Source organism: Rhinolophus sinicus, chromosome 5 (genome assembly GCF_057876585.1).
Source record: "Rhinolophus sinicus isolate RSI-liver-muscle chromosome 5, RSI-T2T, whole genome shotgun sequence".
Taxonomy (NCBI): Eukaryota; Metazoa; Chordata; class Mammalia; order Chiroptera; family Rhinolophidae; genus Rhinolophus; species Rhinolophus sinicus.
Window position 1 is genome coordinate 11,861,420 of NC_142505.1, and position 16,686 is coordinate 11,878,105.

The 16,686-nt window shown below is 49.7% G+C and overlaps 1 protein-coding gene across 1 annotated transcript in view; it reads left to right on the top strand.

Moving 5' to 3' along the window:
- The window catches only part of ULK4 (unc-51 like kinase 4), a 406,057-nt gene extending 391,640 nt beyond the window's left edge, over positions 1-14,417 (top strand). The window contains exons 36-37 of the mRNA XM_088798237.1: positions 11,558-11,643; positions 14,218-14,417. Of these exons, the coding sequence (XP_088654363.1) occupies positions 11,558-11,643; positions 14,218-14,281 (150 nt within the window). The 3' untranslated portion in view covers positions 14,282-14,417. The remainder of the gene's footprint in view (positions 1-11,557; positions 11,644-14,217) is intronic.
- Positions 14,418-16,686: the final 2,269 nt, after the last annotated feature.

A 16,686-nucleotide genomic window follows, 5' to 3' on the forward strand; every position in this document is an offset into this window, starting at 1 on the left:
CTTGATTGTGGTACTGGTTTACAGTTTAGCAAATTGTACAGCTTTGGTTTGTGTCGTTTTATCATGTCTATTAAGCCTCAGTAAAGAAAGCTGTTAGAAATTAATATATAAAGACAGACTGAAAGTGAGTATATAGAAAAAGCCCATAAAAAATGTAAAAAAAAAGTTTTGTAAGCCCTATATCAACTAGGTAAAGAAGACATGTGATATAGATGGTTAAAAAGAAATAATGTATATAGTTTAGAAAACAAAGTTACTGAGAATAATTTTTACCCGTTGTTTTAATAATACAAAAATAACTAGAAGACTAAAAATGCACTATAGTCTCAGATTTTGTCATTTTATGGATTTAAATTTCAATTGTTCTATTTAAAGTTTTTACTAACTTCCTTAGAAATGTAACCTTTCTGTGCTATAATATCTTCCTGTATAAATGGGGGACATTAATAGTGTTGAACCCTTAAAAACATAAATGAGCAAATTCCTTTGTAAATGCTCAGAACGGTCCCTGGCCCACAGTAAGGCCTCACTGTGTGTTAGCATTGACCATGACCAGCTGCGAACAGAATGTTGCCGCAAGGCTACCTTGGATCCGGGGAAAAAAGGCTGAAGTTTGAGCGTTAGAGTGTGGATTCCTCGCCTATCTTTGCATGCTCAGAGAAAAATAACAAAAGCTATAAAAGAAAAACTGGGGAGGAAAAGGACAGGGCTTAAGATCTTTGTTTAGACTTCCTGACTCTGAGGACTGAGACCCCACAAAAGCGCAGAGCCATTCTTTGGGTCCCGGAGAGGGGGGGACGATAGTGGGACATGGTTGCACTCAGGGGCCTGCTCCAAAGTCACAGACCCTCAGCTGGGTGGAGTTTGATGGGTGAAGTGAGGACCTAATCTGAATGTCCAGCCCCGGCCCTCAGACCCTCTCCTGGCCTTCCCCATCTGCCCATGCGTCCTCCTCGCCTCTTCTCTCTGGACTCGGGGCCTGGGTTTGAGCAGGTAGTTTTTACTGTGTGTTACAGAACAGTTGTCAGACTCCTCACTTGAAGGCCTCTTCATTTTCCTCAGTGTCACTTGATAGTTGACATTAAGGGTTCTGAGGCTTGCCCCTTTGCCTCTTGAGATGGCAGCTTACTCATCTGTTAATGAGGAGCTCTGAGGTCAGTGGGGTAACACATGTAAAGGACTTTTCACTACAGTTACCGTAAAGAAGACCTAAATGTCATGCAGAACTTAGTGGTAACCCACAGGTAGAATTGCTACCTTTTTGCCATCAACCATGTTCCCTCTTTCAGAATAAATGAGGCTATCTAAGGCGAGTTTAAAAAAAATCTTAAACTGCTCCCCACACACACATATACTCACACACATTTACTCACACATACACCTGGCTACACGGGTGGGTGGCCAGAAGGCTTACACTCTCTGTTTAGATGTCCAGACAGCCCCACTACACACACACACTCTCTCTGTCACACACACACACACTCACACACACTTTCACACACAAACCCTCTCTCACACAGTCTCTCTCACACACACTCACTCTCACACACACACTCACACTCTCACACACACACAGTCTCACGCACACTCACACACACACACTCACACACACACAGTCTCTCTCACACACTCTCACACACACTCTCACACACACTCACAGACACACAGTCTCTCACACACACACACTCTCAAACACTGTCTCACACACTCACACAGTCTCACGCACACACACACACACACACTCACACACACTCTCACACACACAGTCTCTCTCACACACACTCACACACTCACACACACACTCACACACACACTCACACACACTTTCACACACACACACCCTCTCTCACTAGTCTCACACACACACTCTCAAACACACACACACACTCTCACACACACACACTCACACAGTCTTTCTCACACACACACTCACACACACACTTTCTCACACACACTCACACACACAGTCTCACACACACTCTCACACACACTCTCTCACACACACACACACACACACACACTCTCACATACACAATGTCTCTCACACACAGACACACACACACTACTCACCCGTTAGCATTGCCCCTGCTCTGTGTATGTTGACTGGAGCAGTAGTTTTAAGGCCCCGGGAGGGAAGGGGGGCTGTTTGGGGAAAGGCGTAGCAACACTTCAGTCAGGAGGACGAGGGGTTCTCCTTTTCTCCTGTCTGGTAAAATCCTTTTCTCAGTTTATTTTTCTGCCTCTGTTCAGTGCAAACCTCCTAAAATACTTTTGCATTTGAACTCGGGTTCGTGAAGCACTTGTAAGTCATTAATACTCTATCTCATGTGAAAGCACTGAAGGATTTCCTCTTGGATAAGCTCTTAGGCTTCCAAAGGCTCGACCTTGGACAATGAGTCCTTATGGAAAATGTGGAGGAACAATGATCTAGCCTGTTTGTGGCCAGGACGCCTGTCCCTGAAAATTGCCCCAAGGAGCTTGCCTGGGCTGGGGAGTCTCTCGTGGTCTCGGAGCTCTGGGACCTCGACGCTGCCAGGCCCTGTCTGTGTCCCTCTGCTCCACAGAGAAGTGCCAGCGGAGCCTGCAGCCAAACTGAGGCTTTTCTAGAGGCTCCGACCCACCCATTGGAGACAGTTGGACCAAAGCTCTGGCATCCCTGTTAAAGTGCCCAGGGTGGCCCTGAAGGCCACATGAGTGATGGCCACGTGGTGGTCACAGCTCCCCTGAGTCCAGGACCCTAACCCCTATCCTGTCACCAGCATAGCCACTGTTCCCGCTTACCTGGGTCCTCACAGGGACGAGGGGCAGAGTCCTCTGGAGGTCGGCCAGCTCAGCCTGCCAAAGCCTATTATAGAAGAATATCCGGGCTCTTTGAAGTTGCCCCGGAAGCCTCTGAGACCTGGCTTCAGTTAAGTTTATCCCAAGGCCAATTTGACGCGTGTCCAGGAAGCTCCCTATGCACTCCAGTTCTGCTCTGCTCTGTGTGGTCCGTCAGGTTCGCCCCAGAGCGGGAATGTTTGGGTCAGCAGACTTCTCCTAGGAGCCTCCAAGGTCCACCCCCCACCTCTACCACCCATGTAGCTCCTTGTCACCACCCAGCTGTGCATATCGGATGCTTTGGGGTCAGCTGACAACTGACCTGTCTCTCTGAGGGGAAAATCCAGGGATTTCTTGAACCCCCTTCCCCTCCCTCCTTCTGTGGTCTGGCCTGAAGGAAGGGAGGGCGAACTGCTCATTTTCTCAAAGTGGTCATGATTGAAATGTTTTTAAATGCAGTCTTTCAATATTTGATCAAGTCCCTCAACAAAAATAACAGCCGCCAGGAGAATGTTCAGCTGTCCAGATGTCTCTATCCTATGCGGCCTACATGTTGACTAATTGGTGCCTGATGGCTTTAACCATGGAAACGAAATGTGCTTTAATTTTCCTTTCATTTTACTTTCCTCCCAATTGTTATCAATGTGAGGAAATTTCCGCAGCCCCTAATGTCTCTATAGAGAGTCTGAGCAGGATAAGGTGAAGTCGGGAGGACAGAGCCAGGCGAAGAGGCAACGACAGACTCTCAGCTCAGGTGTGTCCACCAGCTGTGCTTTGCAGCTTCGCCTGTCCACCTGTTGACACGTGTTGAGGTGGCTGCTGAGGTGATGGTGTGCCTCGTGGAGGCGCCTGCCTCTGAGTCCTAGGAAGTGTGTTTCTCACAGTGGAAGCTCTGACTTGACACCCTCCCTACACCATGTTCCCTCAATCTAAACGGGGTCCAGCGCATAGTAGGTGTTCAATATATCCTGTGTTCTCGACTCCAGAATCGTACCAACTACTATTTATAGGACCCTTTACAGTTACCAAGAGAGCTTCTCATGTGCACGCATCTCATGTATGGTTGCGATTCCTTTTCTGCCCCCCCCCCCCCCCCCGCCGCTAGACTGGGGGCCTCGGCCCTGAGGACGGGGGCCGTCATTTTCTTCTCATATGGAGGCTTCAGACTCAGGAGGTACCATACTTGTTACAGCCCCTCCTGTTAGTACCTGCTGTTAGTACCTCCTGTTATAAAGTTGCAGTCATGTTCCACATGCTTTTATATTTTATGTTTTTTACTTAAGATGATGTTATGAGCCTTTCCCTGATTGTCCTTATTTATAATGGCTGAGTCACAGCAGAGTGGGTTAGTGGCTGACAGAGTCCTCACTTGGGCGAGTGACGACCTGAGGGAAGGAGGGGGCTGTGGGGCTTGTTTAGCATTGTTGAACTGACCTCACTCTACTTCCCGCCACCTTCTCACCCCCTCTCACCCCTCCATGTGATAGAAAGTTCAGAGAAAGGGCTGGAAATGGGCAGTGTTAATCCACTTCTATCTACTTCTTTCCCACCTCAAAGCCCCACCATTACACACATGCGCACACACACGCACAACTCCAAATTCAGTGGTTCCATTGACAAATAGACATGTCAGTAGGAGCGCAGTTGGTATTCCTAAGATCGGCTGACATTTGCATGGATCAAGTGTGCAAATATCTACTCCCGGTTCCTCACTTCCTATGACCCGCGTTCTCACACTTACCCATCACACCATGGCTGGCTACGACCTTGAATATGTTCCCTTGTGGGGAAGTGATTCCAGCCGCGTCCCATGGTTGACATCCTGGTGCCACTGCCTCGGAAGTCTCTTCTCTCATGTTTGCCTTTCTGAGCACTTGGTTCGGGTCGTCTGGGGAAAGCGACATGGCCTGATCCCATATTTCACCCGAATTTTCTTTGGGCCAACCTCTGGTTTATGCTTATATCCACAAGAGGTCCACAATCGTAATTTTTTGCCAATTAAAACTGTTTTCTCCTCACTTAGTTTGGACCTGGCTGTTGTAGTTAGTTAGTTGGATCAGGCCTAAAAGATTTCCCAAACCAGCTATATTATAGTCAACACTCAAAACTTACTGGATTTAATGACCAGAAACTAATGTAATTATGAACAGTTTCTAGGCAATAAGGGTATTTTTACTGCTCCACCGAGAGCCGAGAGAATTGGCTGGCCTAAAATGAAGACGGTAGGTATGGATAATTTTCTTCTAGAAAATAATCATGTCTTATGGGGTGAAAAAGAAAAACACTAAAATCCTCTGCAGGTCATTTCCATGGCCTAAGGATTTATCAGGTGCCCAGAGGTATGGACAGGAGTTTAGGCAGGAGAGGAGAAGGGGGGTGTCGAGCCAGGTAGAGGAGCAGATGGACCCCAGGAGGAGACAAGAAAGGTCAAGTGAAAGACGAAAGTCCTTCCACAGGGGGGTGTTCTCACTGAGGTCACCTTGCCTGTACAATCTGAGAGTCCAGCTATGTCTCGCCACCCATCGTCCTCTGCTGGCTGCCTTCCCAAATTGGGGAACGTCAGTTGAGAGGAGAGTGCTCCCCACTCTGACCCCAGCTCAAGAGGCTGTGTCTGAAGCACTGCAGGCTGAGCCGTTCCCTATTCCAGCAGGGACCTGGGCTCTTACCATGTTCCATCAGGTGACCCAGACCTGGGTCACCATCCCAGCTCCGCTACTGACCAGCACCCTCACCCCGTCTCTAACGTGGGACCATATGGCCACTCTGAAAAGAACAGGAGATAATGGCACACAGTAGCTACCCAGCAAACTCTTAATCCACTTGCCCTCACCAGGAAAGACAGACAGACCTCCATCTGCGGTGCCTTCTGGTGCCAAATGAATGGTGGTCTCCACATCAGAAGTGTGTATTGGACAGTACGTATGACCCACAGATTCCTTCGGTCAGGACCTGGAACGCCTGGTTGTGTCTGAGGTCCTTGGTCCCCCTGCAAATGATGAGGATCAACAATCGTGGGGAGCAAAGGATGCCATTCAACTTACAGGGGCCACCCAGCAGCAGAGTGGGTGAGCCTTTACACTTGGCCGCCAGCATGGAGGCAGTGGAGCTGGAAGTGAAACTCCGCTCCGTCAGTCAGTTGTTATTAGCCAGCCAGTCAGCCAACAGCTGTGCAGGGTCTGGGAGGCCCGTGAGGGGGGTGTGATCTCTCGGGAAGATCTCTTAAAGTTGGGAAGACCGGGTCACATCTCAGTGGGACTGCTGGCTGGCCAGGTAACCTTGTGCCAGTCACATGAGCCCTGCTAAGCTGTTTCCTATTCTGTGAAATGAGCGTAGTAATACTTCATTTTCAAGGTTGTCATATGTTTGAACACTTTAATGCTGTTCCCGAACACCACAGATGCTTGGAAATGTTAGAGTCCTGTAATGACCCAAATCCCACGCTTCTTTTAGTCCAAGGTCTCTTGGCTCAGTTAGTCCTCTGGACCAAGGTGAGTCCCAACAGTTTCTGCTGAAACCTAGGTTTTGCTAGTTTTGCCCACACAAGAGCTGGTCATCCATTTCCTTCCTGTCCTGCCCTGGCCTTCTTCAACCTGAGGAGCTGCTATGTTCCGGGTGCCACCCTTCCCTGGGCCTCTGTGCTGCTGGGGTCTCACGGTGAGTTAAAGCTAAACTGGGCTTCCCACAGAGCGTGGCAGAATCCTCCACAGTGGTCACTTGGACACAAAGCGTCTTCCTTATTCTGTTCAGGGCATCTAGTGCAATGTCTCTGTCCCCTCCAGAGAACCTGTGTTCGCGGGGGTCTGGGCCAAATCGAGAGGAGCAAGGCTTTGTGAATGGGCCTGCCTCATCTGCTAGACCCTGCCTGTGCCCTTGAGATGCCCCAGTGTAGTTTCCAGCTGGAACCCCGCCTGCTGACAGGAATCCTTAGGGACATCTCTAGGTGTCTTTCGGCCCAGCCCCCTGCTTACTAGCCCTGCTCAGAGGGGCCTCACTGACTTTTGCTGAGGAACATGACTTTTCTCCATGGACCCCGACAGTCACAGGGGCCATGAGGCCACTGAAGGCCATGCATGGGAATGACTCCGTTCCGCCCGCCGTGCACTCAGCGTCCCTCGGAGGACGAGATCAATGTGTGGGCCTGGGTGCAGAGCGGCCTGTGTCGTTATGGCCTTGCTTTAATCGGAATGTGAAAGGTGAGACCCAGGCTGGAGAGACCCAGAATGAGCGCCAGGTAGGCAGGAGGGGAGGGAGGACCAACCGGCGCTGCTTCCCCAGATTCCACTCGGCGTCTGAGGGCAGGGAGATAGCAGGTCTCGATACGCAACTGGCAGACATGGCTTTGAAGTAACATAAAACCCTCAGCCGAGGAGAAGGCAAAGTATATGTTAGGAGCACAAAATACAGGGGCTGGATGGATAGGTTTATTTTTGAAACGTAAACTCTCTGAAGTAGACTTGTCATCGTCACCTGCTTGTTTTTACTTGTATTCATGAGATCTGAAGACCACGGAATTAACATAATCCTCACCTGTGTGAAGTGTGTGTCTGTAATGAGGCGTGCCGAGAGGCACCTGGGCCCTCTCACCGCTGTCGGCTCCAGCCCTGGTTTTCCTCTGGTCTCCCCATGCTGCCTGGGCCTGTCCAGAGGCGCTCAGGAGTAGGCTGTTTTTGGCCACACACGTTCAGGAACACTGAGATACAGGCATATATTGCTACACGCTCACAAACGAAGTCCCGTGGCCTGCCCTTACCCTCCGTACCCGAAACCATTTCCAAATAGAGGAGCCCATACCAGAGCATTTTAATAAGCTTCTTGAGGATGCGGCTGAGCCATATTTATGAGCCTGAATTCGTGATGTACCTTGAAGATAGAAAATGAAAGAACATTCTGATTCACACTTTCTTTTCAGGCTGTAGGTAAGGAGTGTAGGCACCAGGCCTGGCTTTGTCCCTCAGGGGCCACTGTGCCCCAGACAAGCCACTGTCCTTTCTCTCCTCCCAGCCTCACACGCAAAGCAAGGAAGCTGGCCGGTGTCAGGGTCCTGTGGTAGTCTGCATCTGGGAAGCTGAAGCCCAGAGGAGCCAGCCCCAACTCTGTCCCGCCAGGGGGTTGTGTGCAAAGCCACCACCTTACGATTCGTGGGCCTGGTGGGGAATTTGAGGGATGATTTGCTAGGACATTTTCAATGTTTTGCTGATCCCAAGTGATGCATGGTTGCTGATGGACAGGCCACCATGTTAAACTGACCGGAGCAGAGAGTTGAATAAAGTAGTCTTTTTACCCAAAGTACATTATCAGCTTTTATATATATCCTCAATTAAACAGAAGTGGAAGCACTATCTTTCTAAGTTGATCTTAACTCTAAGCTCAGACTTCCAACTTTTAAATAATTTTTTCCTTAAAGACCCCATGTTTGGAGTGATTCCTGTCTACCAGGTGAACTGCACACATTTAGTAAAATTCATGTTTCCATTCTGATGAATTTTAGCCATACAGCTACCATTCAGATGGCGTGGCGGCATGAGATAGTCACTAGCACGCCACATTTGGTTGATATATTTCCATTATAACGCAGAGAAATGTGAGCCAGACACGACTGTTTGCAGGAAACGGACACCTGCCATTTGATGTTTTGAAATTACGAAATCCACTCATGGACACTTAGAGTTCCAGAACTTATGCTTATTGCACCTTATTGCGGAATAAGGTTGAGTTTGTTTGTCTGGGCTTATGAGAATTACTGCCAGTGATGAGAATAGTAACCACAGGAAAGAGGTATTGTGTTTACAGCCTTCACCAGTCTCCCCTTTGCATTATTTATTTTCTTGAAGAGTCGCTGAGATGCTCTGTGATGGCTTTTGTAGTAATCCCAGCCATGAGAAGTTCTCCAAGAGTCACTTAGCCATGAATTCAGGATGACAGTCAATAAGTAGGGATATTTTTCTACAGGGCTCAGTGTGCACAAAGCATCCTCAGCTTAAGTCGCTCGAAAGAGAAGTAGGTGGGATGGCTTTTGAGCAGACCCACAATTCAGTTTTTAAGCAAGATTAAGTACCAAGAAAACAGGTTAAAAGCATTATTGTCTGGTAGATACAGTAGAACATTTCTGAAAGCAAGTTGGTTTCCATCTTCATTTATAACCTTCAAGGGCCTAAGAGGAGAACAAACTCTAGGAGTAAGGAGAAATTCATGCCAAAGCCCACTCATTTTAAAGCCACTTTAAATCCTAATGTTGCGAACGTGACTAATTATAGAAAACTGATGCCAGGGGACAAAATAATGGAGCAAATTAAGACTCTTACCTTTTCAAAATTACTCAGATTATCTTTACTCATATCTCATTCTAAAAATGAAATCAGACCTATATACCAAGCAGTGCATGAATGCTTATTGTTTTTCCATTTCTTTGGTTGAAGACCATCTTGGTTCTTTTCGCTTTTTAGTGATTATGAATAAAGCTACGACAGAATTTTGTATACAGGTGTTTGTGCGGACATAAGTTTTCAGTTTACTTGGGCAAATACCTAAGAGTATAATTAATTACTGGGCTGCAGGATAAGATTACATTTAATTTTATAAGGAGTTGCCAAACTTACTTCCAGAGCGCGGTATTGTTCTGCGTTCCCACCAGCAATCGATGAGAGCTTTTGTTATCCGGGCCGGCATTTGTTATTGTCAGTTTTATGAATGTTAGCCATTCTGCTAGGCATGTAGTGCTATTGCAGTTTTTAGTTTGCATTTCTCCAGTGCCAAATGATATCAGGTATCTTCTCCTGTGCTCATTTGCCACCCATATACCTTCTTTGGCGAAGTATCTATTCAGATTTTCTGCCTATTTTTAAAAATTCGGTTGGTTACTCTCTTGTTGAATGTTAAGAGTTTCTTATATGTTCTGTATAAATCTTTTAGCAGATACGTGATTTGCAAATATTTTCTCCTGGTCTGTGGCTTATCTTATAGTCTCTTATCAGGATTTTACAAAAAGCAAAGTTTGTAATATTGATCAAGTCCAATTTGTCATTTTTTCTTTGAGGGATCATGCTTTTGTATTGTCTCTGAAAACTCATCAATGTACCAAATTTCACATAGATTTTCTCCTATGTTTTCTTCCCAAAGTTTTATAGTTTCATGTTTTACATTCAGATCTGTGATCTATGATCCGTTTGGATTACGTTTTCTATAAATCTGAGATAAGTGTCTAGGTTCATGTTTTTACATATGAGCATCCCTTTGTTCAAATGACTGTCTTTCCTCAATTCAAGTTTGCACATTTGTGAAAACTTGATTTCTGGGCTCTCAATGCTATTCCATTGATCTCTGTGTCTATCCTTCTGTTAGTACTATAGCATTATGGTTACTGTAGCTATATAGTAAAAACCTTCAAATCAGGTGTGGTAGTGTGGTTCCCCCAACTTTATTCTGCTTTTTCAAAATTGTTTTAGCTATTCTAGTTCCTAAGATTTGTAGATTCAAATATTAGAATCAGCTAGTCTATATCTACCAAAAAAATCCTGCTTGGATTTTGATAGGTATTGCTTAGATGTGGGCTGTCGTGGCTGCCTTGATGTCCTGAATCGATTCAAAATGTTTACATTTCATGGTCATTTTGACTTTGGGGAAGAGCCAGAAGTTGCATGGTGCCAGATCTGGTGAATAAGGTGGATGAGGACACACTGTAATGTTTTTATTTGACAGAAATAGCTGTACTAGAAGCAATGTGTGACACGGAGCCTCTCCGTTGCGATCAAACAATACAGTGAATGCTGCTGCCAAGTGCCATCCAACGGAAAGGCAGGGATTTTCAATATGGGAAGTGGCACATCGGACCTTAGTAACAGTGTGTGACAAGTTTCAACTTGTTCAGTGCAGTCAGGTGTGAGCTACGGTTGAGGAAAAGTGTGTTTTAAAGTGTGCCATAAATCATCCTCCATCATGACAATGCTCCGTGTAACACATCGCTTCTGGTACGGCAATTTCTGTCAAATAAAAACATTAGGATGTGTCCTCATCCATTTTATTCACTGGATCTGGCACCATTGACTTCTGGCTCTTCCCCAAAGTAAAAATAATTCAGGATATCGAGGCAGCCACGACAGTGCAACTAAAGACAATCATGAAAGAGGACTTCCAGAACTGCTCAGAAAGTGGCAAGAACGATGGGATAAGTGTGTTTGAAGGGGGATTAATGGCAATGTGTCTTTTACTGTAATAATTTATTTTTACTTAAACACTGTATTCTTTGATCACACCTCGTATATTTCTTGTAAGCAGCATATAATTGTGTTTTGTTTACATCCAGTTTGAAAATTATTAGTCTTTTATTTGTAGTATTTGGTAAATCTATAACACAGATACTAACATATTAGGGCTTACATTTATCACATTACTCTTGATTTCTGCTTTTTTTTCCTTCCCTCTTTGGGTTTGTCTTGCTCTTCTTCTAATTTCTTAACATGAAATGTTGGATTATTGATTTGAAACCTTTCTTCTTTTTTAATATAGTACTATACATTTAATACTATAAATTTCCCTTGAAGCACTGCTTTAGCTGCATCCCACCAATTTTGATATATTATTTAGTCATTTTCATTCAGTTAAGAATATTTTCTAATTTTCCTTGGGATATAGATTTATGTCTTTCGTCCCCAATGCCACAGGTCGCCTGAGACTCAGGGTGCCCATCCAATGGGACATGAGTCCAAATGGGCCAGCTGACCACTTTCTTCTCCTTCCCTTGCAGATCACCTCCAATGAGAAGCACCTTGAGAGCCTCAAGAATGCAGACACCCTCCTGCGGGCTCTGGAGTGGCTGGCCCCGGCTGGTGGGTAAGTAGGCCCAGGAGTGGCAGTGCCGTCTGTTGAGCTCAGCAAACACTCTCACCCACGTGCTGTCTCCCCTCCTGCCCTCCTACCCCCCCACACACACCAGGACCACCATCGTCCAGCCTATTAATGGCCACTGAGACTCCTCCCAGTGTGGGGAGGGCCACTCTGCCCCTCCACCCCCTGGGCATCCCCACTATGCAGGTGAGAGGGGTCGGCAGGAGGAGGGAGGAAAGTAGAATGTCTGAGGAAGGCAATACTCAACAGCTACATGGAATAGAGGGGAGAGAGTGGATTCTGACCAGGTGGGAGCGAGATGTGATGAACCTCCTGAGAAAGGCAGTACCCGGCCGTCAGCAGCCTGGCCCAGGGGCATCATTGTTGCCACCTTGCAGCGGATCTGGAGGCCTGGCCCAGCCTGGGGTAGAAACGGGGGCTCAGCCCGCCCTCCAGCTGCCTTCCTTGGTCAGATCTTCAGAGGGAAAACTTGGAGCCTATAGAACAGACTGACACCCAGGATCTGACAGTGTGAGGTTAGGTCAGCCTCCGAGTTCTCGGCTCCACAGTGTGTCTAGAACATCCTGGAAGTGAGGGGCGTGGACCAGGGCAGCCTTGTCACCCAGGAGCGTGTGGGTCACCCCACAATGACATGCCCCCTGAACTGGAGAGGTGGCTGCAGATGGGAGGGGTAGGGTTTACAAGTCTTAGTTTACTTGGAATGTTAGTGTCAAGTGACCACAGAAAAACTGCATGGGATGAAGGGGACGTTGTCCCCAGGTATCCAGGCTTCAGTCCGCTGGCGCTGCGTAATGGCTCACTGCGTATGACAGCGCCTGGCAGGTGGTGGGGGCTCCAGACGTGTGACAAATGACTCAGTGAATGCACTCCCCCTCCCCCCTCAGGCCATTGTTCCCAGAGCTGAGGGAGGTTGTGGTGTGGCCAGAGGTTGTGGTGGCCACTGTCTCCTGAGCCCCAGCGGCTGTCCCCACCCAGAGAGAAGACCCCACCTCCTGAGGGGTCCCTGGCTTTCACTGGGCATGGTGCCTGGCATTTCCCAGTCATTTCTGTTTTCAGAACCACAGGGTTCTATGAAATCTGCTTCCAGGTGTTTTGGGATGGGTGTTAATTTGGAGAAAAATGCGTGGTTGAGGCATTGTTGAGAAGATGAGTCTGTGAAGGTCTGCTCCGACCAACCTCCTGGCACTTAGTCCTGGATGGGGTGGGGACGAGGACGCCCTCTCCTGGCCTCCCCACACCCCCCTTCTTACCCACGGCTCCTGTGAGGAGAGGGGACGGACAGGCCGACTTTGCTGGGTCCCCTTCACCCTGCTGAGCCCCGTGGTGTAAGGTGCTGTGAGAAGCATGTGATGTCCACACCCAGGGGTCCTGGCCTTGTGCCAGCAGCCGTGATGACGCCACTATGAGCAGATTTGTGCGGAGGCGGCCGTGGGAGTGTTGGGACGAGTGAAGTTTGGGGGGTGGCCCGAGACCCCACCCCCAGCCGGTCTACGTGGGCCTCCTCTCCTAGCAGGGCCTCCGTCCGCCTTTAGGCCAAAGCCGGCAGGCCCTCATGCACCAACTCCAGAGAGCTGGACCTACATTTGAACCAAATGTGTCAAAACAAAGCTCATTGCTGGTGGCCCAAGACTCCAGCCACTGAAATGTCTGTACCAGGCAGAGCATGTGTTCGGTGAGAGGCTGTGCTATGAAGTTGTCTTGTTTGTTCAGGTGGCTGAAGAAAAGCTTTTCTTAGGGTGACGAAGGCGTGGCTGGGCAGTGTTCTCAGTTCTGATACAGCTCTGCCAGAGGTTGGTGCGCCATGTTTGCCAGTCACTGGGTGTTCTGGGGCTGCCCTGTGGGCAGCGGGGACAGCATGATGCCACCAGACCTGCCTTGATGTGCAGAGCAGGGATGCATGGCCCCGTCCGACTGACCCACCCGTCTTCTGTGGCAACAGCTCCATTTCTGTGTAGTCAAGAGTGTGCCCTGATCTAATTTTATACTTTAAGGCACTCTGCTGGGTCATTCTTTTCTTTGCTAGCAGTTGTTAAGGAAGACGTTTCAATGTGTGTTTGCTCTAGTAACAAAGTTTCCATGTTAAGCTCTTAATTGTACATCCACACCTATGAGAAAAAATCCCAAAGCTCCTGGCTGATTGGCCAGGAAGTGGCAGCGTGGAGCTGGAGAGTCAGCATTTGCCGGGTCTGGGATCTCAGGCGGTTTGCACAAGTCAGCTGCAGGCAGGGCCCTTTGGGAGGCCCTGGCCAGGCAGGGTGGGGTCTGGCTGCCGTCTGAGTTGCCATACAGTTCAGCGTCCGTGCACTTGGCCGAGGTGCTTTCAGATGTTGAGTGGTGACGGGGCCGGGAGCTCAGGCCCCACTTAGGGGTGCTGGCAGGGCTGTTCCGAGCCCCACTAGGACTGTGGGCCAAGGGCTTCCACCTCACAGCCTGGGAATCAAAGATACTGCCCAGAGGCAGCTCTAGGAAGCAGCTGGCCCATCACATACCCGCCCCTTTGAGAGAGGGGGCATGTTACCCCAGAGACGTCTAAGGGTTTTGTTTTGGGTTTTCTCACAGTTCGTCTGCCAATAGTACAGTGGCTTGTTTGGCCCTGGAAATCCTCCAAGCTGTCGGACACTAGGCAAGAAGGCACTGAACACAAGCCTGCCTGCAGCACAGCCCTCCACTACACGGCTCGCTCGGTCAGCTCCCCACACGTGGGCCACCTCGCCACCTCCAGCTGGATTTGGACCTAATAAAGTCAGCTTGAACCCAGACCCTTCCGGCTGACGTGCTCTCTCTGGGCCCTAGAAAACCAACTCAGAATAGAACTTCTTGTTCCCTGTGGACACATCAGGGCCCCCCAGGTTTGCTAGCTGTCCTCAGAATGTTCTCTCCCTCTGTGTGTGGGCCTCCTCTAAGCCTGCGTCTGTGAGCGTCTCCCCCCCCCCCCCCCCACCAGCTTACAAGCAGGACTAGGCCTGCGTGAGTTCCCAGTGCAGCCCCACAAGCCTGGGGAGGCGAGTTTTAGCCTCGTCTTCCTCCCACTGGTGCCCGCTGGCCTTCTTCCGTTCAGGGACAAGATTCCCAGAATCCTGGGGAGGGACTGGGCACAGCTCCACTGACAGGCACGGGGTTCAGGTCGCTCGAGGAGCACGGGCTTTCCGGAAGCTCTGCCCATCTCGATGGGTTGATGGCATCAAGGTAGAATCATCCCTCCAACTTCTACCGGTTACCCCCTTATCCTGGAACCCTTGTCCGCTTCTTCCTGTTCCCTCACACGTCCGCCGTTAGAAGCTCCTGTGTTAAGAGCTGAGCCCATGAAAATGTTTGGACTCTGCAGAGAGGTGCAGGGCTGTTGTACTGAGGAAGGCATGCGCTTGAATCTGGCTGGGCCCTGGCAGCTTGGACCAGGTGAGCAAGCTGGGGCCACTCCTTGGTCTCTCTGGGCGAGTTCCCTCTTTGGCAGGTTCCCAGTCTGCCAAGCAGAAGGGCTAGGCTACACCAACAGCTGCTACTCCTGCTGCCAGCTTGGTGCCCTTAGAGGACTGGCCCCTGATAAACTGCCCCAAGCCTGGGTGGGAGTCTGTCCCAGGCAGCAGCGGCCGTGCACACAGAACGGGTGGCACAAGCAGAAGTGTAGCCATGTGGGCACCCCTGTCTGTGGCATCACAGGAAGCTGTCCTGCTGCCACGAACAGCCCCACTTTGCCAGTGATCTGGGTAGTCTGACAACTTCCATTTGGCTTTATAATGAAAAGCAGCAGCTTTGTACCCAACTCTGTCAAAGGCATATGTGTCCATTACCTTACTTTAATCCCCACAACCAGCAAAGCAGGCCTTAGCTTCGTTTCAGAGAAAACAGGCTCAGGAGCCAGTCCACTCGCTCGCTGAACTCGGACTCAGACTCCGTAGCCCTTGGTCCCCGAGGGGGCATCCAGAGCTTGAGCTGTAAACAGTTGGGGTACAAGAGGGAGTCCCACCCAGGAGGTTTCTGTGACCTCGTGTGGCCTACTCAGCCATGAGGCAGTGGCCCCACGTGACGTCCTGCTGGGCAGTGTGCCCGTCACCAGGCTGTGTACCCACCCATGGCCCTGGCCTGCCTGGGTCTGCCTGTGCTCCTGGGCCGGGCGTTAGCGGACAGCACCCAGAACTGGGCCTGCAGCTCCAGTTGCTTTGCCTGGGAGCCCAGGAAACAGGCACAGGGCTCCATTTTCCCAGGAAATCTGCTCTCTCCCTGTAATTCAGTTCTTGGGGGAACCACCCTAGAGTTCTGGGCCTAGCGTCCTTCCAGAAGTATTTCACAGCAATGAAAGATGCCTTTCCCTTTTTCCGCTGAATAGGGAGGTCTTTGCTGTTTAAGGGAAAACAGGAAGGTTTAAACAGTCCGGAACTTGTTGAGTTGACCATTACTGGCCAAGCCCCACAGCACCGCCTGCCTGAGGAAAGGCGTATCTATCTGGTAGGCAAGGGGCACAGATGAAGGTCCCCAGCAGTGCTACTGCCCAGCCAAAGCTGCTCCGCCCAGCGTGCCAGGGTACTCAAGCTAGTGCGCACCAAGCTGCATACCATGGTGTTAGCCTGAAGTTAGGGGACCCTTTTCGTCATTCTCAGCCCCAGTCCCAGTGAGCTCAGAGGTAGGGGACGTGAGCAGGCTGGCTGTGCAGGCAGAGGGAGGCTGAGGGCAGTAACCTCTCCTTGCCCTCCCCATGCCCTCATCTTTGGCTTCCCAGGCTGGCTCCAGTTGTGAGAAAAGAGCTGGCCCCTGGCCCCCATCAGAGCTCTCAGGATATGGGCAGTGGCAAGGGGCCCAGACCCAGGCACCACTGGCCCTCCCCTTCCTACCATCTCCACGTGTCAGCTGTTAGCTCTGGCTGAGTCTCCCAGGGGCCAATGGTGTCACTGAAGTCGCAGAGGTAGGAAGCAAGGGAGGCCCGAGCATAGGTTGGGACCAGAGGAGTGGCCGCACAGGGCAGCAGGCCTAAAGCGTCACGACCTTGCCTGAGAGGAGGTGCCCAGTGACCTGTCCCTGGGAAGAACTATTTGG